Source organism: Podarcis cretensis, assembly GCF_951804945.1.
Source record: "Podarcis cretensis genome assembly, chromosome: 9".
Taxonomy (NCBI): domain Eukaryota; kingdom Metazoa; phylum Chordata; class Lepidosauria; order Squamata; family Lacertidae; genus Podarcis; species Podarcis cretensis.
In genome coordinates, this window is record NC_137178.1 from 38,735,169 (window position 1) to 38,762,409 (window position 27,241).

Here is a 27,241-nt window from a genome sequence, read left to right on the forward strand (position 1 = left end):
TATATTTTAATTAAATTTATTGTACATATCTACCATAACAAATGTTATTGCAAGGGAATTTTGAGTGACTAGTAAGTCAATGATCTTTGAATACTGAATTGTAATGAATAAACACATAGTCCAGAGACTGCTTAGGATAAATACACTGATATTTGATAAAACACTGCTGTCTTTATTTATGTTTCTTTATATTGTAAATGCTTTGTGCATTACAGTTTTGAGCTATAATAATTTTGCTGTTTGACTGTGTTGTAATAACTCAGAACATAATCTGAAATGAACCACAAACTTTATCAATATTAGATTAGAGAAAGAGAACATCAAAAACAAAGAAAAAAAATCACATCACTTTCTCTAAAGAAGGAACAGATTAATGGCACTGCAATACAATTACTAAATTCCCAGAGGAGAAGACTATGTTGTCTTCCTCTTAGGAAACATTTACTTGCCCATTCCAAAAGTGTTCTCATGAATGTACTAATATTAATGCTAGGCTTTTATACTACATCTTGTCATATTGCTGAACTGATAACAGAATATCAGAAAACCACTTTCATAACAAAGTGAAGTATAAGGAGCAGTGTGATTAGACTGAAAAGTTGAACTCAACCTCTAGTAAAGACTTACCCAAAGTCAGAGATTTGTGCGTAGAGCAGAAGATAATAGCCACTGTATCTGCTGGTGTGAAACCAGAATTCTTCCTAGAAAAAATGTAAGGCACTTTAAAAGTCTCTTCTACCAAACGTCTGCTCACTTTCCATACCCTATAAGTGTGTTTTTAATCTCTTTGCATTAGGTTTCATAAAATATAGTTCTAGCTACATACGCTCAGCAGCTTTTGATTTTTGCATTAAATGGAATAGTTTCTCTGTTGTTGCAAATTCTTGTCTGCATATATTCTTATCTGGAAAATGAGCGGGTTCAGGAGTGTCAACCTGGCTCCGCGACCAAAATCTGTGGGTGCCTGGCCACTTCATGGGGAATTTTGTGGGTGCTGGGGCACCCAGGGAGTTGGCACCTATGAAAGGATTCCAATTGGTTCTCATGGGACATATGTTTATCCCAGCCCAGAGTACTTTTCCACAAATGTAAAGCACCACATAACTGGGCACCAGTACTCTTAAAACACAGTTCTAAATAGTCTATTAGGGTGAAGCCTGAAATACTGGTATACTTTCCTTGCGGCCTTACTGAAACATTATCTGTGTGTTTGCACACAGCGTTAAATCACGGTTTAGTGTTACAAGGACAAGATGCAGTGGCACTTGGGTTTGTGCTACCCACTCCACTTCCAGTGATATCACAAGGAATTGGAAGGCTTTTCTTTCCATTCTGGAGTAACAGGAGCTTGTTGTGAGGTCTGAACCTAGGCACATGGCTTAGGGAAAGGAATGGCTGCTCCTATGCAACAGGAAAATCATTATTAATTTAAATATCAAAGTATTTTTAATAAAATTCAGTCTGCATTTCTAGGAGTGTGTGTGTAGAAGGAGGGAAAACCGCAAGTGCCTGAACCACCTGTCCAAACCCCGACCCAGCTCTTGCTCATCTACTTCAGCATCCTCTTCTCATAATGGCCAACTATATGTATGTGAAAAGCTATATCTTTTTCCCTTTTAAACAGAAACAAAAACAACTTACGATTTGCATCCCAATAGGAAGGAAATAAACCACCCCAGCTCTAAGAAAGGCACAGATTACTTACTACTTTAGGGGCGTGTTAGGCGATTGGGGAAGGTGCTGAATTCAGCACCTTTTTGGCTCTGATAAAATTAGCACATCACAGATGAGTGTAAAACCAGGAAGTAGGCTCTGTTTTATATTAAATTTGTCCACCATCCACTGGGGATCATTATGAAAAAATATGGTCTGTATACAGAAGATAAATTAAAGGTGCCTAATAACTGCCTCCTGGAGGCCAATCAACCACGCTGATTGTGCAGGAGATTTTCCCAGGCACTTCAAAAATTAATTGCATCACAGAAATCTTGGTAATAAAAGCCAGGTTGCATCGCAGAGCACTATGCTAATAGGGCTAGATCAGGCCTATGTTAACAAGCAAAGCGCAGGGACAGAAGGGATTCCCTCTGTGACTGCAGAGACGTAGCTCTTGGACCTTATTCAATTAGTGGCTATTAAGTAAAAAGAGAGTGTGTGAATACGTATTAGAGTAGTAATTATTCCAAACTGCAAGTGTCCAGGAAAGCCCAACACACCAATTTACCCCCTCCTCCTGAATTGTTTAATTAACTACTCCCCAGTTAGGCATTTTCTTCACTACAGCTGCCTCCTCCACTCACTGTGCAGTTAATTGGAGCTGCAGCCAGCCAGAGACCCTCTGCTGATATTTACAGTTATTTTCCCAACAACTGCAAAGGGCTTGTTCTAAGCGATTTTGGGAATGTATTGTAATGCTCGTTTTCTATTTTCTATTGAGTCAGATTGTATCATAGCAAGGTGGGGTATAAATGTTCAGACAAACAGTAACTGGAGTAGATTATCTGTCCATCCTTTGATTTCTCAGGTGCATAAGACTTTCCACACACCTGGTACAAACTTTTGAGTTTCTGACAGAAAGGACAATACTCCCCTGTTTTGCGCCCAACTTTTCTTTTTTGCCATAGAGATAACCTTTACTGCTGTAACATACCTTGTAGAGAAGAAGAAAGTTAACAGCATGAATCCCAGCTGAACTGAGAATACTGAAAGACAAATTAGCTTGATAAATGTTAAGTGCAACATGAAAAGACCCACACAAATGCGCATTTTAGATATACACCCATCTCTTCATATAAAAAATGCATATATTTTACTATTAAGAATGAGAAAATATATGCCTGCTATTCTGCTACAAGTACAAAAGTCAGATATGTACCTGCAGAACTAAACACTGTCATAATATCTTACAAAATTATCCTATTCCCCCTGTGCAAAGAATTTATATCATAGTAGGAAAAAGTAATGAAGTGCTTGGAAATGGCTCTCATACTCTGACTAAATGATCAAGAAGGCTGGTGGCTTGTTGGTTTTCAGTATGAGACTCACGTAACAGGTCAAGTTGGTTTCTTTGAGTGGGTGAACTTTTATTAATTGGAGGAATTTGATAAATGTTATTTTTTTTGACAAAAGAAATTGCTTCATATTAAATACAAAGAAGCTAAGAAATTAAAAGCCAAGAAAAGTTATGACAATTAAAATATGAGGATATTGAAAGGAATAGTAGGAAGAACATATACATGCATATTTGTGTGTGTGTGTGTGTATAAATGACTGCAGTATTTCTTATTAAATATTCATAAAGTATTTATGAATTTAAAAGTGTTAATACAGAAGTCTTCATGTGTTAGCCGCTTGCAGAGTCAACACAGATACAAAGGAGCCATGGAGCTACAGGACAACATGTCTAGCCCAATCTCAAGTTCTTCCTGACCCTTCCTACATTGAGGATAACTTCTGAAGCGCAGGGTGTGTGGGATGTGCACGCTTTCTATGAGTCTATTTCTTCCAGGATGAATAAGGACTAGAAATTTTGTAGCTTCACCAGACCGTCTCACATGGCTGCTTGCCCTTCCTTACCACCAGCTTCCACTTTTGGTTTGCATTAATTTCTGAATTGTTTCCCCACATTCTGATCTCTATTTAGTAAAACGGGAACTTTTTTTTAACCAACTAAGTTACAGACAGTCCTCAGCAGAATACTTTTATTTTCTGAGCTAATTTTAATCTTTAAAAGGGTAATCCCAAGGCATGTTATTTATCATCAAATATATGGAAGAACACAAAAGACAACAAATAGTATTTACCTGAGGTTTACTCTGAGAAGACCCATTGAAAGTAATGAACATGACTAAGTTAGGCCCATTAATTTCAGTAGGTCTATTCTAAGTAAAATTTAGTGAATAGCACCCTCTCTCTCCTCAGTGAATAGCAGCCTCTCTCTCCTCAGACAATTAAAAAAATGCTTACACGGGCCTTTTTGATCCAATTTATCTGACATTTTTTATTCCTGACCAAAACATACGGATTATATGGACGGGACAAAACATACTGATTGTGCAAGAAATATATTTTTTGTGCTTTATGACAGAACAATATTTTACCAACAACCAATATTTTAACATAGAATCATAGAATCATAGAGTTGGAAGAGACCACAAGGGCCATCGAGTCCAACCCCCTGCCAAGCAGGAAACACCATCAGAGCACTCCTGACATATGGTTGTCAAGTCTCTGCTTAAAGACCTCCAAAGGAGACTCCACCACACTCCTTGGCAGCAAATTCCACTGTCGAACAGCTCTTACTGTCAGGAAGTTCTTCCTAATGTCCGCTTCTCTGGAGCAGCAGAAAACAACCTTTATCCCTCCTCTATGTGACATCCTTTTATATATTTGAACATGGCTATCATATCACCCCTTAACCTCCTCTTCTCCAGGCTAAACATGCCCAGCTCCCTTAGCCGTTCCTCATAAGGCATCGTTTCCAGGCCTTTGACCATTTTGGTTGCCCTCCTCTGGACACGTTCCAGTTTGTCAGTGTCCTTCTTGAACTGTGGTGCCCAGAACTGGACACAGTACTCCAGGTGAGGTCTGACCAGAGCAGAATACAGTGGCACTATTAATTCCCTTGATCTAGATGCTATACTCCTATTGATGCAGCCCAGAATTGCATTGGCTTTTTTAGCTGCCGCGTCACACTGTTGGCTCATGTCAAGTTTGTGGTCAACCAAGACTCCTAGATCCCTTTCACATGTACTGCTCTCAAGCCAGGTGTCACCCATCTTGTATTTGTGCCTCTCATTTTTTTGCCCGAGTGCAATACTTTACATTTCTCCCTGTTAAAATTCATCTTGTTTGTTTTGGCCCAGTTCTCTAATCTGTCAAGGTCGTTTTGAAGAGTGATCCTGTCCTCTGGGGTGTTAGCCACCCCTCCCAGTTTGGTGTCATCTGCAAATTTGATCAGGATGCCCTTGAGTCCATCATCCAAGTCGTTGATAAAGATGTTGAATAAGACAGGGCCCAAGACAGAACCCTGTGGCACTCTTCTCCAGGATGAAGAGGAACCATTGATGAGCCAGTTACAAATCCACTGAGTGGTAGCATAGTCAAGACCGCATTTTACCAGCTTCTTTACAAGAATATCATGGGGTACCTTGTCAAATGCCTTTCTGAAATCAAGGTAGGCTACATCCACTGTGTTCCCTTCATCTACCAGGGATGTAATTCTGTCAAAAAACGAGATCAGGTTAGTCTGACATGACTTATTTTTCAGAAATCCATGGTGACTATTGGTGATCACAGCATTCCTTTCTAGGTGCTCACAGACTGTTTGCTTAATGATCTGCTCCAGAATCTTCCCTGGTATTGATGTCAGACTGACTGGGCGGTAATTATTTGGGTCCTCTCTTTTCCCCTTTTTGAAAATAGGGACAACATTTGCCCTCCTCCAGTCTGCCGGGACTTCGCCTGTTCTCCAGGAATTCTCAAAGATGACTGCCAGTGGTTCTGAGATCACATCTGCCAGTTCTTTTAATACTCTTGGATGCAGTTCATCTGGCCCTGGAGACTTGAATACATCTAAACTAGCCAAGTATTCTTGTATTATCTCCTTAGTTATTCTGGGCTGTGTTTCCTCTGCTGAATCATTTGCTCCAAATTCTTCAGGTCGGGCAGTTTTCTTTATCGGAGAAGACTGAGGCAAAGAAGGCATTGAGGAGTTCAGCCCTTTCTGTGTCCCCTGTTTGCATTTCACCATCTTCTCCTCTGAGTGACCCCACTGTTTCTTTGTTCTTCCTTTTGCTACGAACATACCCATAAAAGCCTTTTTTGTTGCTTTTAACCTCTCTAGCAAGCCTGAGTTCATTCTGTGCTTTAGCTTTTCTGACTTTGCGTCTACACGTGCTGGCTATTTGTTTGAATTCCTCTTTGGTGGTTTCCCCCCTTTTCCATTTTTTGTACACATCTTTTTTTAATCTTAACTCAGTTAAAAGTTCTTTAGTTAGCCACCCTGGCTTCTTTAGGCACCTTCCATGTTTCCGTCTCATTGGTATTGCCTGAAGTTGTGCTTTTACTATCTCCCTCTTAACAAACTCCCAGCCATCATGAACTCCCTTTCCTTTTAGTATTACTGTCCATGGGATCTCACCCAGCACTTCCCTAAGTTTTATGAAGTCGGCTTTCTTAAAGTCAAGAAATTGAGTCCTAGTATGCTTGGCTGCTCCTTTCCGCTGTATAGTAAACTTCAGAAGAGCATGATCACTCGTGCCTAATGATCCTTCCACTTCTACCCCACTAACCAGGTCATCAACATTGGTTAGGACCAGATCTAAAATGGCTGTTCCTCTTGTTGTTTCTCCCACTTTCTGGACAATGAAGCTGTCTGCAAGGCCAGTGAGGAATCTGTTTGACCTTATGCTCTTGGCTGAGTTTGACATCCAACAAATATCTGGGTAATTGAAGTCCCCCATTACTACTATCTCCCTTCCTTTTGCATGCTTGGCCATCTGTTCCAGGAAGGCATCATCTATGTCCTCCGTTTGGCTTGGGGATCTATAGTAAACTCCCACAATGAGGTCACTATTATTGTTTTCTCCCTTAATTTTGACCCAAATGCTTTCACTTTGGCTTTGAGGTTCTAAATCTTGGATCTCTTCACAGATATACACATCCCTGACATATAACGCCACTCCTCCTCCTTTTTTGTCTGGTCTGTTTCTCTGAAATAGATTGTATCCCTACATTATTACATTCCAATTGTGGGACTTCTCCCACCAGGTTTCAGTGATGCCTATTATGTCATATTTAGTTTGCTGTACCAAGAGCTCAAGCTCATCTTGTTTATTTCCCATGCTTTGCGCATTAGTGTACAGACATTGAAGTCCATTAATCATTCCCCTGTGTCTCTTATTTAAGGATTTTTTCTTCCCACCACTAGGTCTGTGTGCTGTTTGCTCCATTTGGTCTATGACATTTGGATGATCATCTTCATCAGTTGATAGACTCCTACCTTCAGGAGCACTGTCTCCCTCCCCCACATTAGTCAGTTTAAAGCCCTCCTGATGAGGTTTCTGAGATTTTTGGCAAAAACATTCCTCCCAACCGTTGTGAGGTGCAGCCCATCGCTTGCCAGAAGTTCATCTTCAAGAAACTGCAGTCCGTGATCTAAGAATCCAAACCGTTCCTGTTTACACCATTTGCGAAGCCAGCTGTTCACTTCCACTATTTTTCCCTCTCTCCCTGGGCCACGTCGTTCAACATGCTGCTATTCAACTAGAACCATCCTACAAAAAATCACCATGAAAAAACTGACACTCTTGCTGTTAACCATGGAGAAAACCATAATATTGTAAGCTCTATAATGCCCATGGAGAGTGGATGCCCTTTTAAGATTTTATATCCAGAAGACCATATCTTAGTCGGCTCTGCTATTTACTGCTTAGAGATGGAAGACTAACTGAAGCACAATAGAATTTAGAACTTGACACTTTGCCACATCAGGTACTGCAGGGGCCACAAGAGAATCCTTCCACACATGCCTCTGCACACACAGAGGAGAAATATGCTTCCGTTTGTGTGTTTGGATTCTTCTTACAATGAGGGGCTTTGTTCTGGCAGCCCATCTATACTGAAATTGATAGCTGACTCTGTGGCAGAACAAACCAAGGATGCTATCCAACAGTGCAGATGCTAGCAACACTACTTTCAGAGCACCACGGCAGCACAGCTTAGCTAAGCACCTTTGCTCAAAATATTGTGTGCATGTGTGTGCATGGAGAGAGGGTGGGTAACTGGTGGCACGACAGCTGCCACTGCTGAGACTATGAGCAGGTCCCTGTATCAGGCCATTTGTTGCTGCTAGGTCACACCATCAACCTTCATTTTGTAAAATACTACAACTGTGTGCTTTAAAGTTGCCACTTTTTTTGCATGTGTCACTGCAAGTACAAAGGCTGCGCTACAGCTGGGGGGGGGGAGGCACCCCTCCCAGGTTGGCACCCGGGGTGCGCCGCCCCCTGCCCCCCCTGCCCACAAGTATGCTTGTTCTTCAAGGAGTGCATCATTTCTAAATAGGAACAAATGTCTTAATCGACTCTATGCTGCTGCGGCGTTACCCACATATTAAGGCACACCATTTCTATGACAGAAAATTATAGCAAGCGTTACTTCTTTCACATTTCTAAAACGCATCCAAAGACCATGGCAGTGCTCAATAGCCACAATTCATCACATATTAGAATGTGGTCGCAATAGAAAGAAACTCAGAATGGATGTGGGAGTACACTATGGGCTCTTGATTCCTTGGGCAGCAATACACAGCTCCTTTGAAACATTTCCCAGCTCTTAAAATGGATTATAAATGAACTGGTGGTACTTACTTATGAAAACGATTATAATCAGGCTAAACTTATCAAGGTCAATGTTTGGATTGGAAAAAGTATCACAGAACGTTGTATAGATGATCATCAGGAGCACACAGCTGCTAATAGCACCAAACGGAGGCTTCTTTCTCTCAAGCCACTCCTTGATGTATCTTCGGACAATCTGAAACATAGCAGGAGGAGAGAGAGGAAAAATCAACAGGTTGCCTCTTTTCAACGCACACAGGGAGCCAAGTTGGGCATCACAAAATGAATCTGACAGCGGAAAGACATAAAGAAAAGAGAATAATTTGGATGACGGCCACGGTGGATTTCAAAGCTTCCCTGCCACATAACTCTTCTTCTGGGGAATTTAACATTTGTAGTGCAACTTCCACTGGGCGTCCATAATGAGAGTATATTTTCAAGTACATTCAAGTCTATCCTTAATCATGCCAAATGTTCTTTGCTAGCTGTCACTGAGACATGCCCATTAAGCCTCCCCAAAGTTTATCTCCTCTGCTGATACTAATGGATGTATGTAATTATCACAGTCCCCTTTGCATCAACAGACAATTCCAAGTGTAACTTTGGGAATCTTAAAAATCTGACATCTTCAGGAATTTCATGTGAGCAGATAATCGAAAGTGATCCATGGAACATTTAAATATTTAAATAGCTAGCGATGCACCAGAAGTTTTTAATTAAATTATAACTCATGCTTGAAAAGCAAAAGTGCATGTGTTGTGGGAGCTTAAATAATTCAGAGTTTGAAGATATGGAGTTTTTGTAAATCGAAAGACAAATGCCAGTTGCATGCTTTTGGAATACCAGAATTAACGGAAGAAGATGAGCAAGCCTACAATGTTTAGTGCAACTTTTTCACATTCAGGAATTTGAAAATGAAATTGTTTCATCAGTTTTCCTCTCCCTTTATTGTTTGGAAGTAGAGTAACTAATGGCAGCATGGTTCTAGAAATACAGGAGTCATTACATTTTGCTACTATTGACCAAAGCCCTCCTTCTGGACTTCCTCGAAGTTGTGACATAATTCCGGAAGGTGGTGCTGGAAGACCAATTCCCCCTGGGAATTACATCAGGGTGACTAGCCTGTAGTCCTCCAGATGTTGCTGGAATATAACTTCCATCATCTTTGATTGTTGGCCATACTGGCTGGGGCTGATAGGAGCTGATTGGGCAACACCTGGAGAATCTCAGGTTCAACCATACCTGTCCTACAGGGTTCCATCTTTTCTCCCCTTTCTTTTTAATCTACATGAAAGTGCTATGTGACATCAATCAAAGTCTGAAGCTTACATTAGACTTGCAGGAAATTATATAAGCCAGGACTTGCATTACTTTTTCAGTCACCACATAACAAGACTTCTCAAGAGATGCCCCAACAGATTTTATTACTGCAGTGTTTATGAAGTAACACAGAAAGTTCATGCTACCCATTAATCCAGCTGTTGCCAACCTGGTACCCTCCAGATCTGGACTTTTTTGGACTACAACTTCCATCAGCCCCAGCTAGTCTGTTGGATTTGCCATTATATTTTTATAGGCTTTAAGTTAAATTTTTGTTTTCATTGATGTTGCTTCTGTACACCACTTGAGAGATTTTTGAAATATTAAATGGTTTAGATATGCTTTTAAATAAAATTTTAGAAATCAAAATCTTTCATAAGCTTCATTGGGAGGGCTTCCCCTGAAAGGTAGAATACATAAGGCCTTTGAATAAATGAATGTGTGTGTACATGTCTCTGTGTGTAGACTGGAAGCAGTAATTTAATTAAAGGCAGCTGTGAAAAGCCTGGAGCTTTGCAAGAATGATACTACAGACTCCAAATCAGCACAAATTAATAGCAATGTGCTTTTGCACACAAACAGGTGCCATAACACATTTACTGAGCCAATATTTGCTCTTCAAATAAAGGCAGGTTATTCAAGGCTGATCACTAATCTACTTTGAACCTCTCATACTCTGGAACCAACAAGACAACAGTTCTCTATATTAAACTTTCTGTATGGTACTAGAGACACACTAACAGGCAGGCTCAGTGGAGTAATCACTGGGATTGGAAATATGAAACCTAGATTTAAAGCTCATTCACAAAACTAAGGGTGGAGTAACTCAGTCACGTTGGTCACATGACTTTAAAGACTGGCTGCTGCTTCTTTTCTGCAAATCAGGGCTTGGAAAGTGTCATGTCCAGAGATGGGGCTTTGATAAAGGAGAGAAAACCAATGTAGCAGAGCGCCAACAGGACCGAGTTATGAAAGGCACCTGTCTGAATCTAACCGCTGCAATGAACTTGGTAAGTGGCAGCAAGGACACCATAGTCTCCCCCATATATGCTTATGGGTAGAAATACTGATCTATATCCAGAGTGGTATGGTGTGGTGGTGGGGGGAATCACATGATGTAAATTAATGATTTGCTAGTGGCTACAACTGACAAAGGGATAAATGAAAAGCAGGTGCTGGGTAGAAATCTTAATAGGCATTGGGTAGCCTATTAGTTTCACAGCTACTATAATGAAATTAATTATTAGCATTTATATAACACTTTTACGAACATGAGTTTGACCAAACTGCGGGAGGCAGTGGAAGACAGGAGTGCCTGACATGCTCTGGTCCATGGGGTCACGAAGAGTCGGACACGACTAAACGACTAAACAATAAAACACTTTCTGCATATTCAAAGAGCTCCATGCACATTCTTCTCAGTAATTCTTACAACCATCTTGTATGTTAGGTCTGTATTATTATTTCTATGTAGATGATATGGGCAGAGGACTTTGTGTATAGTTGAGGTGAGATTGAATTGGCGACTTTCCAGCTTAGCCATACACTACAGTGGTTCTACAACAAAGGATCTCAAACATGATTTGGCCCAAAACAAGAAAACAAATAGTATAAGCCTCTCCAAGAAAGAAAAGTTATGCCCGTGTCATACTCTATTGCAGCAAGTAAAGGTGGGTGTATGGTCCGTCGTACAAAGGCATCTGAGGCCACTGAGCAAGAGAGTGTCAAGATTGCTGCAGTTATCTATTATGGATTTAGTTACATTTTTCATATGCCACCTTTCCAACATCACACTTGAAAAAGATGGTCTATCCACCTGTTTCTATCTGAAGATATAACTACACATTACATGATGCAAACGCATGTAATTGAACCACGGCAGCCCTTTTATTTAAGGAAAAAGCACTTCAGGAAGTGGTAATCTGAAGCAGAGAACTGGGTGTGTGGCGTGCTTAGTCCTTTCCTCTCATGTCAGTTCCCTACCTGAAATTGCTACTGAAAAAGTGTTTCCTAAAATAAAAGGGTTATCACGGTTCAATTACACTTACTTCCATGCAACACATAGTCGGGCCTCAAGAACTTCTGAATCTAGAACTGCAGGCACTGCATTCAGGGTTGCCTGCAAATGCTATATATCTTCCATTGAACTTACAACACTTGGTACAACTGCAGTGGTGATTCTAATAATGACACTATAGGAAGAGAATGCTAATGTAAATTTGATCTAAGTTAATTACATGGGAGGTCCTCTAAATCTCCTTTATTTATTTTTAAAGGGGCAAATAGGAGCTTAATAAAAATCAGATGTGAGTTCATTGGCAATTTAGTGCCTGGATAGGATAGAATACCCTATAACGGTTCTGAGCTTGTTGGATCTGTGCTCTGAACAGATTCTACTTTTGAACTGCTGCCTTTGCTGACTGCTACTTCCCAGCCACTTTGATCTACAAAATCCCTTTCCTTTAAGCATCCCAAAGAAACACATATGACTCAAGTGCTCTCTCCTTTGAAGAAATGTGAAAAAGATCACAAAACAATGCAAGGTTTTAAATATAATTTCCTTTATTGACTATTAATATTTTGATGTAGCAATGTACTTTCCAAAAAGACGGATGTCAGAATATGCCTCTTCAAATGTTCTCTGCTTTGATTTTGTTATTTTTTCTTTAGCTTATTGCTTCTTTAAATCTCAGTCTCTAAACATCATATACATTAATGTGTGTGTTTATGAATAACATCTTGTTCAATGAGCAGGATGCAAATCAAAATATTGTGTTCTATTTAGTTTTAGAAGAGTGTTACACAAGCTCTTGCATTTTATTAAAATTCCCTAAACAATCTGAAGGGCATTTTCAAACTTCTATTTTTAAATGTTAAAAACACTGCAATTCAATACCATAAAACAAACCTTTCATGACATTTTTAGGGTGCTGTATATTATATTTTCCTTTGTTTACCTTCCTATCAAGAATTCATCTGTCTGTAGTTAAAGTCAAGTGTCAGATAAGAGTGAACTATGGCATGAATGCTGTTAATCTGTCATCTCAATTTTTCTGAACAGCTTTTCAACAGTGTTGGCCTCCCAGAAGATTGCTGCTTCTTCCTGAAATTCAGCTGAAGTTTAGCTGTAAACAGGGCCATTTCTATATGGATTAAAGTTACATTCTAGTTTAAAATGTTTCTTAAGAAATGCTGTAGCTTTATTTACTTTAAATGCCAAACTATATTGAAAGGGCAAGCCTATGCACAAGTCAGAAGGAAGTCCCACCAAGTTCAGTGTGCACAGGAACTGCAGTCTGAAAGCCTGTTCATAAAATCAACCTAGTTCTTGCTTGAATAAATTATCATTGGTTTTCCTTTTTTAGTTTCCCATGGAAAATTGCTCTTAAAAGGGGGGATTCGTAGCTGATGCTTTATAGCTACTTTATCTTTTGGGTGGTTGTTGTCTAACTGTGATTTGCTCAGAGGTGTTTTATGGCACTCAGTTTTAGGGAGTGAGGAAAAGATATGCCTGGGACGAGATCAGCTGGGGAAATGGCAATTACAGTGATTCTGAGCAAGGGTAGATATAGAGTGAGAGGAGGCACAGGCCAGGTGACACAGAATAGACAATCAGTGTGTCAGGCCCCTCTCCAGCTTGAAGAATGGTGGTTGTCCTATCCGCCAACCTTCAGGTTTGCAGCTATTACTGTTGAACGCCAGATTGAATAAGATTTTTCCTAACCATGATTTGTTTGTGGATAAGAAGGCTGACCTGGTCTGTATCACCAAGACCTGAGTGGGTGAGCAAGATGGATATAAAATTGCTTGCATTTGCCAAGACCTTGACTTCACTGTTAAAGCAGACACATCTCAAGAAGTGTCTGTCTAGTCCTAAGGGTTGGACGAGTTTCTGTTAGTACAGCCCAAAGACATGGTCAAGGTGCTTGGTTCAGTCTGGGTGACAACCTGTGAGAGAGGGGTCAGCCTTGGCCAGGATGGTGATTGGGTGGTCTCTGCCTGCTTAAAGGAGGATGTGGTAAGACCAATCCTTAAGAAATTCTTATTTTATTCAGACAATCTAAGTAATTAATGACCAGTTGCTAATCTTCCCTTCTTGGGCAAGGTCTCTGAGCAATGGTTGTGGAACAGATCCAGGCTTTCTTGGATGAAACCAACTTTCTAGATCCATTTCAGTTGGGATCCATTTCAGTTGACTTCAATATGGAAACTGAATAGTGAGCTATGCTGGGAAAGAGGAAGGGTGAGTGTGTTCCTGTTAACTCTTCTCAATCTCTCAGCGGTTTTCAATACCTTTGACCATGGTATTCTTCTGAAACAGCTAAGGTGGAGTTGAGTGGCACTGCTCTACAGTGGTTCCAGTCCTACTTGGATGGTAATTTTCAGGTGGTTGTGCTTGGATAATACTGTTTGGTGCCATGGAGCATTTAGTGTGGAATTCCACAGGGTGTGATTTTATCCCCCACACTGTTTAACATCTCCATGAAAATGCTGAGTGGGGCCATCCAGCATTTTGGACTACATTGTCTGTAATATGCTGATGACACACAGCTCTACTTCTCCTTTACATCTGCAGGTGTGCCAGTGGATGTGCTGGAAAGTTTGCTTTGCCTCAGGAATTGACTGGATGAGAGCTAATAAACTGAAGCTTTATTCTGACAAAACTGAGGAACAGTTTGCAGGTGGTTCCCTGGACCAGAGGGATGAGATGGGGCCAGCTTGGGATGTGGTTATACTCCCTCTGAAGGAGCAAATACGTAACATGAGATACTTCTGGATCCATTAGAGTTACTTAAGGCTCAAGTTCCCTCAGTGGCATGGAGTGCCATCAACTTCTGCTAGTGGCCAGTTGTGCCTAACTTCTGTTGTCTACCCTCTGGTAACCTCTAGGATGGACTACTACAATGTATTCTACATGGGGCTGCCTTTGGAGGCAGTTTATAAACTGCAGCTGGTTCAGAATTCAGCAAGCAGATTGATGATCAGGACAGGACACTCTGATCATATAGCAGCAATTCTGGCACAATTGCATTGGCTACCATTTAGTTTCTAGGCTCAATTCAAAATGTTGGGTTTGACATTTAAAGCCTATGCAGCTCAGGACCCTAATTCCCCCAAGGACTATCTATCCCCAGACCCTGCAATCATCATCTGAGGCATGAAAATGAACTTTTCCAGTGGCAGTTCCTTGCTTATGGATTGTTCTTCCCAAGGAGGAATACCTTGCACGACCTGTCTCTATTTTTAAAAGCCAAGCAAAGACTCTTCTCTTTATCCAGACTTTTGGCCCTTGTTCTCTTATCTCTATAGATTTTATTAGTTATAGTTTTTATTAGTTATAGTTTTTATTGGTTGCGTTTGTTTTAACTGGACGCTTTTGTGAGGAAAGCGACTAACAAATATAAATAATAATAATTATTTGCTTCCTGCTTGAGCAATGTTTTGGGGACAGAATAGACCACTCCACCTGCAAAATCCACTTTACAGTTCACTGGCAGAATCACTATATCTCAAGAGAGCAACCCAGTGAGCTTACAAAGTAGAATTCAATTACATATATCTATATATTTACATTTTAAATCGGTGCAATTGTAATAACTAATTTGAGTTTTAGTTAAGGACAGTTTAATATGAAGCGCCCACTTCAGGCTGGCAAACAAATCACCAGTGGGCAACTACAGAATGCATGAATGATAATGTACAGACATGGCTTTTATTATTTATTCATAGAGAACAGTGGGTTTTGGTGTGCTGCTTTGAAAAATGTTCAAACTGGTAGAATATAATAAAAGCACTGTGAAAATTCTATTTCATTAACTTTTAATCATAAATCACTCTTTAAAATAAAACATAAAATAAAAGTCTGTCACAAGCACTTAGTTCTAGAGAAGGGAGAAGGACAGCAGAAAAGGGAAGGGAAATACTGTCATGGAACTCATTTTTCTGGTACCTGTCACAATCCTGTTAGAATGAGACAACACAAACAAAAGAGGCCACAATCTTTGTCCAGAGTCCCAGTATTGGGGGGGGGCAGAGAATAGGGCAATGTGGCTTAGAGACAGGTGAACAAAGTGCTTTATATCATGCAGAAATATTTTACCACATGTGGTACAGAATTGTGAAGATTTGGCTCCAGCACATCACTGTGGCTCATGCACAATGCAACCCAGATCTATCTGGCACTGAAATAATATAAGGTCAAGACAAATCTTCAACAAAGTCTTTTCTACATGAATATTTTTCTGAGGCCACTAAACTGCTTGTAAAGGGGTAGGGTATTGAAGGGCAGGTGTTGAAGATAACACACGGGGAAGAACCTTAGCTTAGGAGCAATGCAGCACATCCTCTGCATGCAGAAGGATCCAGAATCAATTACTGGAATCTTCAGATGTGGCTTGGAGACTCCTGTCTAAAATCCTGGGGTACATGTTGTGAGTCAGTGTAGAGAATCAGTATACTGAGGCTTCCTACATTTCTCAATCCAACTGGGTAGAGTTAACTTGATACAGCAGAAGGTAAATGGGGATTCACATTAAATGCACATTAAATGCACACCTCAATTTTCATTCCTTCACTAAAGGTCACCTAAAGAACTAGAGGTGATGCAACATCAGTGGGCAGTGAAACTACCAATGCAATACAGAAAGAAAAGGAATGTCATCCCGCTGCCTGGCAACAGGGACATGCCTCCCTTTCACCTCTATTCAGAGTGAGGGCAAGGGGGGGTGTAGGGTGATGTAAACATGCAGCCTTAATCTAACTGGGTACTTTGTGTTTGATCATCATTTTCATTATATGATCCTTATATGGGAGCTTAATGATACACACATTCTGAATGTGTGCTTTTAACTTCTAGTTTATTAAACAGCTGAAATATGTTCTGACTTTAGAGTCAAAAGACCTGAACATCAACATGTCATGCAACTAATATAACTGGTAACTTCATACATATATGTATAATGTGCAAGCATGTTATTAAAGTAGCCAGACTGGCTTTTAGTGTACACTTATCTGTAAAGTACATGCAGTGGCCTACTTGTATTCTTGTAACACAAGTACAGTTCAAAAATGACAGGATAAACATTTTTCCTGAAAAAATCCATGTATGAAATACATGGTATTTAGGCAGTACGCAAAAAGTGGGTCCCAGAGCAAAACTTAGCTGCTTATACTTAACTGGAATAAATAAATTCAAATTCTGAAATCGTGGGAGAAGGCTGGATAATCCTTGTGACTTGTGGCCTGAAGAGGATGTCAGTGAGCCCAAACTCCAGAAATAAATGTTTAATTTATTTTTTTTAATTTATGGGATCCAAAATGGCAGGTGGGAGCTCTTGCTGCTGCCCAGTACCCTACTCAACAGTGGGCTCAGATGTATTGCTCTCTGCTTTTTCTTGCAATCTAGAGGCAAAGGTACTGGAGAGCATGGAAAGCAGGTAAAATGGATGTTTAGAGGCTTTTTAGTGGGTGCTCCCTGCTTATGTGTGGGGCCCCCCAGAACATAACCCCCACATAACTGGGGAGTCGCCTGTATAACCTAATATTAACCTTATTTTTTGTGTACAAAACCATGAATCTTAATATACTCCCAAAAATCCATATATACACTATTATTTAAAATAATAGCATGTATGTATTTTTATCCTAATTTTCACCTTGGGAGGCCTAAACAAATTGCTTGGGCCTTGACCAATATGGATATATGCACACACATGCAGGTTCCTGAAACGCAGTATACAAATACTCAAATAAAATATAAATAAATTAATGCATTATATACCCTTACAAGAATATATAACACATATAAACAAACAAACAAACAAACATGAAAAATGATAACCAGAAATGCTTAATTTCTTTTAGCAAGCACAACTAGTTCTTGGGTAATCTATTTTACTTTAGCACATGCTTAGATGCAATGAACCACATTTGATTTGAAACAATTAGCTGTGCAGCTTCATCAAGGAGACTTTTTCTAAATCAAGTCATTTGCAGACCTTTACGATACTTTCACAGCTCATTCACACCAAGATTACCATTTTCTTCCCCTACTTCATGTTCCCAAACACTTTTTTAAGATAGATATGTAAAAGATTCATCAGAGGGAGTGAGGGACAGCTGCTCATTCTCAAGTAAAATCAATGTGGCTTCAGGGAGCATTACACTGTCATCTCTCTGTTATTAAATGTCACTATCCAGAGGCCTTTTTCTAAGTGTCAGACTCCTCTCTTTTACAGTCTATAAGACTTTAGAAACATTATATATGTATATTAAAAACATACCTGTCCAATTATGAGTGGAACTACAACGGTCATGAACAGTTGTGAGAATATAGATGAGAAAGGCACAGAGGAGGAGGATCCAAGCTGTGAAAGAAATTAAAAGCATGATGTTAATATGGAATTTTAACTGCTAATGAATTACCAATAAGTTTAAATGTCCAGATATATAAAACATAAATCTGTATAAATCTGTACTTATGTGTGTAAACTCACTGCGGCTTACTTCTGAGTAGACAGGTACTGGATTGCACTGTGTATGTTCTAATTTTGCAAGCCTTGAATACTGATTACACAGCTAATATTAGTGATGGGGAATCTGTGCCCCTTCAGATGCAGTTCCCATCATCCCTAATCACTGGCCATGCTGGCTGAGGCTCATGGGAGTTGGAGTCCAACAGCATATGGAGTGCCTCAAGTTAGCCACCCATGTTAAACCAAGTTCTGCAGGTTTCCATCCTATCTCCCATGTTGCTTGCATTAGGAGAGCCACATCAGGAGGCTCCCCACCCAAGGCCATACAGCGAACATACATAATCTGATGTAATAAATCTAGCATCTAGGGGGCTGCAAGTCTCCTACCCCCAGATCACAGGATAAAACATAAAGTCATGCTTCTCAGCACAATATAAAGAAAATGAAATACAATGAAAATGTCCTGAAACCTTATTGGGTATCCTAGTTTTTAGGCTTTTCTAAAACACTGTTACTAGTTTTAACCATGGCTTGCAAAATAATTGTGACCTTACTTCTATTCCAGTTTACAAACAAAACAAAAACACCAAAAGACAGGATAGATTTGCCCTGGTACAGAGTTCTCAGATGGAAATCAACTTTCAGGCCCTTATTTCTCTCTCAGACCAGCTGTTCAATTTCTCTCCTTTTTTTTGGCAAAGAGGACAAATATCACAGCTGTGGTATTCTCCAAGGAAGATGCTGCATCTGTAACTGCCACAATTGCATTAGTGGAGTCAGATGAAACACTTCATATCAGTTGTGCCAAATTGCAATCCCTCATCCACTTCGTTAAGTCCACTTCAGAGGCAGTCCTCAGGGCTATGCTCCTCAGAGCGTAAACATTTTTTTTAAAAGAAAGCCAGGTTGTGTTCTTGCATCCTCCTAATCATATTGAGGTTGTAGAATCTACACTAGAACATCTCTAGGAATTCAAGCTAATAAAGGATACAGTGGTTGGTTAAGCTACTATCTGGAATCCACAACCTGTCTCCAAACACCATTCCAAATGTTGCCACTTTCCTTTAAACTCTGCTGTTTTAATAATCTCACTGGTTTTATGATTCAGTGTTTTAAATGGGTTTCTACTGGCTGTCAATTGCCCCGTGTATAAATGTTTAAATAAATAAAGGAAATCATCTGATTGCACTTTTGTCTGCTACAGAGAACTGAGAGTGAAGGTATTTCACTACAGGGATGCAGAATATGCTTTACTAAACCTAAAACTACAGTTCAGTAAAGGTGTAGACAGGAATGTCTACCAAATGGTACCTGCTAGTTCTGCAAAAAACATGAAAAGGAAGTTCCTGGGATATACAGGAATGTATTCCAATAAAAGAAGATTCACCATATCCATGATTTCCCAGGATGCTCCTGTTTGTAGTCTTCAGATGTCCCTGGATCCAACACCATGCCTATTAGCCTAGTAACTGGCAGTGCCAGGAATACATTTTCCCAACACCAAATTAGTTAGATGGAGGTATTGCTTTTTGTCACCCCAGACCAAGGGAGAGTAATTAGGATCTTTGCAAACTCAAAAGTAAGAATACTGCAGTGTGACCTACAGGATGCTGTCCTTGGTGACTGCTTGGAAACTAAAAACTGGAACAATATGTGCTGCTAACAGCACCGTATACTGCTTCTCTAGTATCTCCAAATGCTTCCTATTGCATTTGTGATAGGACAGCATTCATATATTTGACTTCATCTATCCAAACTTCCAGTTCAACAAAAAACCCTGGAGATTTTCCCACTGTCCTCCTTTCAGCAGACAGATTTCTACATTATTCTTAGTAACATATTCCTAAGATACATCTAAGTGAAGTGGTCCAGAGGAATGCAACTCTGTTAGTTGGGTTTCAGGACAGTTGTGAATGTTCAGATGTGTCTATTTAGCTCACTCAACATGCACTCAGCGCCCCCCAGCCCACTGGAGGAGCTTGGCTGACTGAACATATATTGTGAAAGGTAGCATGTCAAATGGTTTTGAGTCTATGGTTAAATAGTCTAAATATGAACTCACCATCCTATTTTCACCCTTGCAAAATCAGCAAAAATGCAAACAAAAATTGTGCTAAAACGCTGACCAAATGTACATTACAATTCATCTTTCTCTTTCCCTGTTGTCATATCCTACCCTCTTACCTCACAGGTTTAGAAATATAGCTCAGCCTTCATTCCAGGAGAGTGGAAAACCCCACTATTTGCTTTATTAGTGTCAAAATGACTGATACAAATGAAAGAATTTCAATAAAAGTGAGTGAATGCATTAAGAAAAAAGGATAAGCCAAAGAAGTGGAAAGTTTCTCTTCATACAAAAATATTGTGCTACTAACATTGCACAGGATAGTGAACTCAAATAAATGAAGTACTACTTGACAGATATACAAAGCATTGTGAACACTTAGAATCATAGAATCATAGAGTTGGAAGAGACCGCAAGGGCCATCGAGTCCAACCCCCTGCCAAGCAGGAAACACCATCAGAGCACTCCTGACATATGGTTGTCAAGCCTCTGCTTAAAGACCTCCAAAGAAGGAAACTCCACCACACTCCTTGGCAGCAAATTCCACTGTCGAACAGCTCTTACTGTCAGGAAGTTCTTCCTAATGTTTAGGTGGAATCTTCTTTCTTGTAGTTTGGATCCATTGCTCCGTGTCCTTAAACAAACTTAAACAAACCCCCCACACATTCAAGACTTTATTTTCAGCATGCTGCTGAAATGTTGCCCAATGTGTCATTCATAAATGGGGCCATTTGAGTTTAGCCCTTGAATGGGGGCAGGCTTGATTTTCAATTCTCAATAGCTCACATTAAGTACTAGGGGTCAGGTACTACAGAAGAGAGTCAACAAAATCCACTATTAGCAACTGGAATGGGTTAATCCCATGTGGAAAGTGTTTTTAAGTACAGTAGAGATGTTTTCTTTCTATCATATGAATGAATGGTATCATTTTCTTTAGGTTGTCCACTTATTCAGAAATTTTCATACAGATATGAATATAGCTGAGTATAATTGGGAACAAAGGCTCAGTAACACTTTAACAAAGTTTAATTAGACACAGAAATGACTTTTAAAATTGAAAAGGCTGGAAGATACTGTTTCTTAAGTGAGGTTACAATTACATGAGACCCAAAAAAACCCATCATTAAGGTAACATAAATCCTGAATATTTTTCTTGAAAGGAATTAATCAAATATTAAGTTCGGTCACAGTATTCTTTCAAATACAAAACTGTCTTACATTTAATACCATTCATTTAAGAAAATTAATAATTTATGCAAAATGTATAATTTATTGTAAGTGCTCACTCTTCCCTTTGTGTACTTCAGCATTTCTTTAACAGTTACTTCATATTACTCATTTTACATTAACAAGTATGTGGAAGCAAAGCAGTGTGAAGTATTAAAAGCTACCAGTAATAAATTTTGTGCAAATAGCACAAAATATAAACTGTAATCAATAAATGTAAACCTATCTAGAAGGAGAAGTTCTTATCTTACTACATTACACATACAGATTAATATACTCATTATTGTGCTGCTTTGAAACCTTAGAGGGTAGTACAGAATAGGAAGTAAAAGTTAAAAAGTCTGCTTCTAGGCTCCTTTTTGGGTCAGGAAACCAAAATATAAATGCAAGTAATAAATAATAATGGTTTTTGTTACTAGAAAATATGGAAATTCACGGAGTTTACATACACATACGATGGTATTCAACTGAAATTAATGGGCCTAATTTAGTCAAGTTAATTAATTTCAATAGGTACTCTGAGTAAAATATAGTTAAATAACACCAATCTCCCTTTTACTCATTAACCCTCATACATAACCTCATCAACACATGCTCCTGGCACAAACAAATATCCTGCTCATGACATTCACTTTCCTTACATAGTCAAAAGCACACCATCCCCTCAGTCTAAGCACCCCTTTCCCTGCAAGGAAGGAAGGTGGTCAAGTCTTTAAGATGGCACCAAGACATATCCTGCTACCCTCACAACACCAATGAAGAGTATTGGTGGAAGGGTTTCATCCTATTCCTACCCACTGATTTATTCTTGCAAATCTTCCCTGTAAAGCCCTAGCTTGCCAATCGGAAGGCTGGCTGTTCGAATCCCCACGACGGGGTGAGCTCCCATTGTTTGGTCCCAGGACTGCAACCCCAGAGTCATTCGCGACTGGACTTAACTGTCAGGGGTCCTTTACCTTTACCCTTAATGTATTCTGAAACACACCTCCATTAGTTCAAAGACAGAACAAGTGACCAAGTTTGACAGAAGAGAAAGTCCACATTTCTTTTCTTAATTGCTGCATTTGGTCTGGGGATTTAGTGTAGTCAAAGGCTGAGGGAGTGTTGGCAGTCTCAACTAACTTTATGCTCCAATTTTGCTGTATTACCCAGCATTGTCAGTGTCAGGTGAACCAGAAAAATATGTGTAGGGAGCTAAGCAATGCATAAAGAAATTTCACTTAGTTTTTCTAAGCATATCACTTTAGTTCACTATATGGAACCCTAAATTTTCTAGGATATTTAAACCCTTCTAGGTTAAACACAGGTAAACAAAAACATTTTCTATATAGTAGACCATACCTAAAATTTCCTCTCTGGAGATTTCTAAGTTATAATTCATAGCTGATTTTCTCTTTGTGTCATTTCCTTTCTCCCTTGTTACACAACTACAGCCATGCAAACCAAATGGGAAATTAGCTACTTATTTCAGTAGGGTTGAAATAAGAATTAAATATATTGTTAAACGTTCCTCTGAAATCCCTCATTCAAAGTCACATACAGAGCACCAAGCAACAAAGACGACATTTGAGAAACACAGAATAAAGTCTCTTGGTTTCATTCCAGGAATATAATTCAACCAAACTAATGGATGAACAATGGGTGAACAAATATGCCTCCTGATTTGAAGGCCAGCAGCAGGTAATTGTGAGCAAAATTTGGTTAATAGCCCCAATGGCTTTAGCAATTTGTCATCATACAAGATAATAGTCCTGATAAACACACAAAAAACCTGTTCACCATTTTAGCTCTCTCTGTGTGTGTGTGTTTTAATATCTCCAATGAAGGTTATTGTTTATCTCAATCAAAAGAAGTAGGCAAGGATTGAGAAATACATATTCATTGATTCCCTATCTTGTACTTAAAAATGGCAACCTGAAAATCACAAATATATTTTCCTTCTTTTTTCAATTAAAGGTAAAGGTAAAGGTACCCCTGCCCATACGGGCCAGTCTTGACAGACTCTGGGGTTGTGCGCCCATCTCACTTAAGAGGCCGGGGGCCAGCGCTGTCCGGAGACACTTCCGGGTCACGTGGCCAGCGTGACATCGCTGCTCTGGCCAGAGCCAGAGCCGCACACGGAAACGCCGTTTACCTTCCCGCTGGTAAGCGGTCCCTATTTATCTACTTGCACCCAGAGGTGCTTTCGAACTGCTAGGTTGGCAGGCGCTGGGACCAAGCAGCGGGAGCGCACCCCGCCGCAGGGATTCGAACCGCCGACCTTTCGATCGGTAAGTCCTAGGCGCTGAGGCTTTAACCCACAGCGCCACCTGCGTCCCTAGCGCCACCTGCGCTATATTTTTTCAATTATACAGATATAAAGCACATTTATCCCGTTACTTCCAAAAACAAAATCCTGCCAAGTCTTACATTTCCACTATATTGTTTAAGCGTCCCCCAAAATCTGTTTGCCATCAGAGGGTGGTTGGTTTCACCTCTGCTGCCCAACCTCCAGCCAGAGGAATCTTCAGGAGGGGGTTAATATTGCTTTATTAATTATAAATAATGTATTGATAATCATATGACTTTTGCTTTAATTGTGATGTCTAGTTTATTTTTTAGTAGTTGCTTTGTTAACAGTGTTATAAAGAAGGTAATTGTTTCACTGATGATTTGTTAATTATTCCGTACGATCCATGCTGTATTTATGATGTTTTAATACATTCTAACATGTTACTGTTATTTACTGTTTGCAAACTGCTTTGGGATTCATTTGAATGATAAGCAGCATAGGAGTAAAAGAAATCAAATCAAATCAAAATCTAGAGCAGATACTGCCTACATAGGAGAAGATAGATCTTCCAGTAAGTTACCTGCCATTTAATGCTGTTCCTTGTTTTGGTATCAATGCAACTGCTAACCTAGATGAGCACATGGTGATAACTGCTTCCATGACACATTTTTATTTATATCAACTTAGAAAGTTGTCAAGAACTAGTCATGTGTATTTGATCACTGAAAATAGTCAGGAACATTCAAAATGGCCCATTTTCTACATCCAATATGACACTACTTAACAGTCAATGTGATGATGGTGATGATGACAGAAAGAAAAGCAATATTAAGATACTCACAAAAAGCAGCAGGAGCAAGGGAGTTATCACAATGCCCTGAAAGAAATCAAGAAGTTGATTAGTTTTTCTTCACCACACCAAATATGGAAGCATGAAGACATTAGACATCACCCTGAAAAACATTTGGCCATCTATTTACAAAGCCACTGCTATGTCACTTTTCTTGTAACATACAACCATGATTTGTGATGCTGAACTGGTATACAACTTTAAAAACACTTCTGTGCCAACAAACAGAAAAAGTTTAGCTTCACTTGGAATAACAGGTTTGGAATTGCCCAAGAAAGATGTTAAATTGTTTTTGTATGCCACAATGGCTGCTCGAATTTTACTAGCCAAAAATTGGAAAACACAAGAATTACCAACAGTGGAAGACTGGCAGATGAAGATGATGGACTTTTTGGAACTAGCTGACCTGACGGGAAGAATCCGCAACCAGAGAGAAGAGGAATACCAAGAAGATTGGAGGAAATTTAAGGACTATTTGAATAAATATTGTAATATAAAAAACTTAGGAACTACTTGAAAGTACCAAAAAGGCCCAGGATTAAATTAGGATTCAATTAAATAAATCGGATTTAGAATAGTAAGAAAAGTGAACATATTTGATTATAATTGGAATATTGTTGTTTAATAATGATATTGCAAAGCTGTTACATTCAAATACAAGTAAATTCAGAAGGGAGGGATTAGAGGAAGTCAATCAATATGTAAGCAAGGTTGGGTTTTAAGGTATTAAGATTATTTTTTCTTCTTTTTTATGGTGTCGTTTTGGTTGTATTTCTCTTGTAATGTGTTGTACTGTTTTTCCCCCCTTTGGTATGTTTCTTTTTGTTTTCACTTTTTGTATTTTGTTATAACTGTGGAAAATGTAATAAAAAAAATTGGGGAAAAAAAGAAAAAGTTTAGCTTCATATGTAGGTGAAGGGGTAGGAATGATCTATGTTAACTATAATTAAAAGTATACATCTTTCCACTTTTAAGTCTGACATCTCCCTCTCCCTTTATGTAAAATACATAAAATACAGGTCAAAAGACCCTTCCCACCATTGCTTCCCACTGCCTTAATAATCAACACCTTCCACAGAGGGGACAGGTGGTTTACTATCCGTGTCTGAGCTGTGGCCCTCTCTTGAGTAAAGTCTGCATCAACTGTGATGAATTAGGTGTCGCATGATTTTGTAATGTAAACTGATATCCTCTAGGAAGTGAGTGGAGATCTCAGAACTCATTTCACTTGATTAGACTCTGTGTCTCCGTGGTGGGAAGGCAAGTCTTTCATCTAATTTGGTCACATAGGACCACTTCAGCTCTCCACATCCCCCAGGCAAAGAAAGGCAAAAGATTTGTTTTCTTCAGTGACAGCAAAGAGGTTTAAGGCTGATCACTGGGCATAATACAAGATTTTAAGTCTCATGAAGACAAAGCTTAAGACAACGCTTTAGGATTGAGAGATAACATGACAAGCATCATTTTCACAGCAGCAAATGGTAATTCTCACTTCACCCACTCCGTCATACTTCAATACTTATCATAAATTAATAAAACAGCCTGCTACTTAATGCATATTAATTCACAGATCTTACTTAGCCCTTCCATTAAAAACTAAGGTTATTCCCCCCAAAAATATATCTATTAGGTATAATTTTCTGCATTACAATTTTCTGCATTACAAAAGGACTAATCTATATATATGTGTGTGTGCATGTGTTTAAACAAAACCCAAAGTGGTCCACAGTCTTTGATCTGGGTTTAAATCCCTGCTCTACCATATTTCCCTGATTTACCTTGACATGTCATTCTCAGTTTTAAGTTCCACACTCGTAAAAGGAAATATTCATGACCTCCATTCACAAGTTTGTTGTGAAGAAGGGTGAGGCAAGGGCTCTACATAAAATGCACATGCTGTTAGCTGCTATGGACCTTTGGGACAGGGCAGGCTATGAACTGAAATAAAAATAACAAAAATCTGGATTCCTTACACCAGTTCAGGACACAGGCTTTTCTATTTTGGACCATATATTTATTTGTATTTCATGCCAGAGGCACATGAGAGCCTGTAGGGACCTGGGCTCCTCAGAGAGTCTGCTGGAATGCAGACCTTCTATTTGTGGACATATAGGGAGAAATGCACAGATTAAATAGTCTACTCAGTGGCTCTAGTTTTCTCGCCAATGAATGCAAAGGGCACTTGGATAACGAAAGGCACTTGTTACTGTTAACTATAACATATATAAATGTTTAACACAACTAATAATTGTGCACCCTTCTTTATTTCATAGAGAACATTTTTGTCCTACTCTTCTACTAAGTAGCTTAGTGTGATATAAAAAGTTTCTCTTTCCCCCCTCTTATCCTCACAACAAACCAGTGAGGCTTAGAGAATGTGTCACCTCATGAGCTTCCTGGCTGAGTGGGGATTTCAACCTGAGTCTCCCAGTCCCCATTCTGACACTCAAACCATTATAACACACTGGCATACAGATCAGCTACAATGAAATAAATACAATTTAATAAAATGCCGGCCTTACATTGGTTTTCACCCCAGCCACCATATGCTTGCTCAAATTTAAAATGCTTTTTACTTTCACGACAGACAGTCTGAAGGTGGGATAAAAAGCTAAGATCAGGTGAGCTTCCAGAAAACAGAGGGGAGGAAAGAGGAGGCAGGAGAAAAATTATTTTCAACGTGACACATGT

General features: G+C 39.4%; 1 protein-coding gene across 4 annotated transcripts in view; it reads right to left on the reverse strand.

Moving 5' to 3' along the window:
• SLC10A7 (solute carrier family 10 member 7) overlaps positions 1–27,241 on the reverse strand; it is a 130,726-nt gene that overhangs the window by 21,457 nt on the left and 82,028 nt on the right. For 2 of the 4 annotated variants that reach the window (XM_079990621.1, XM_079990623.1), the window contains exons 6-10: positions 24,542–24,577; positions 17,945–18,028; positions 8,373–8,538; positions 2,651–2,702; positions 628–701 (exon numbers count right to left, since the gene is read on the reverse strand). In XM_079990621.1, coding sequence (XP_079846747.1) covers positions 628–701; positions 2,651–2,702; positions 8,373–8,538; positions 17,945–18,028; positions 24,542–24,577 — 412 coding nt within the window. The remainder of the gene's footprint in view (positions 1–627; positions 702–2,650; positions 2,703–8,372; positions 8,539–17,944; positions 18,029–24,541; positions 24,578–27,241) is intronic. The other 2 variants (XM_079990622.1, XM_079990624.1) reach the window with 1 other exon arrangement.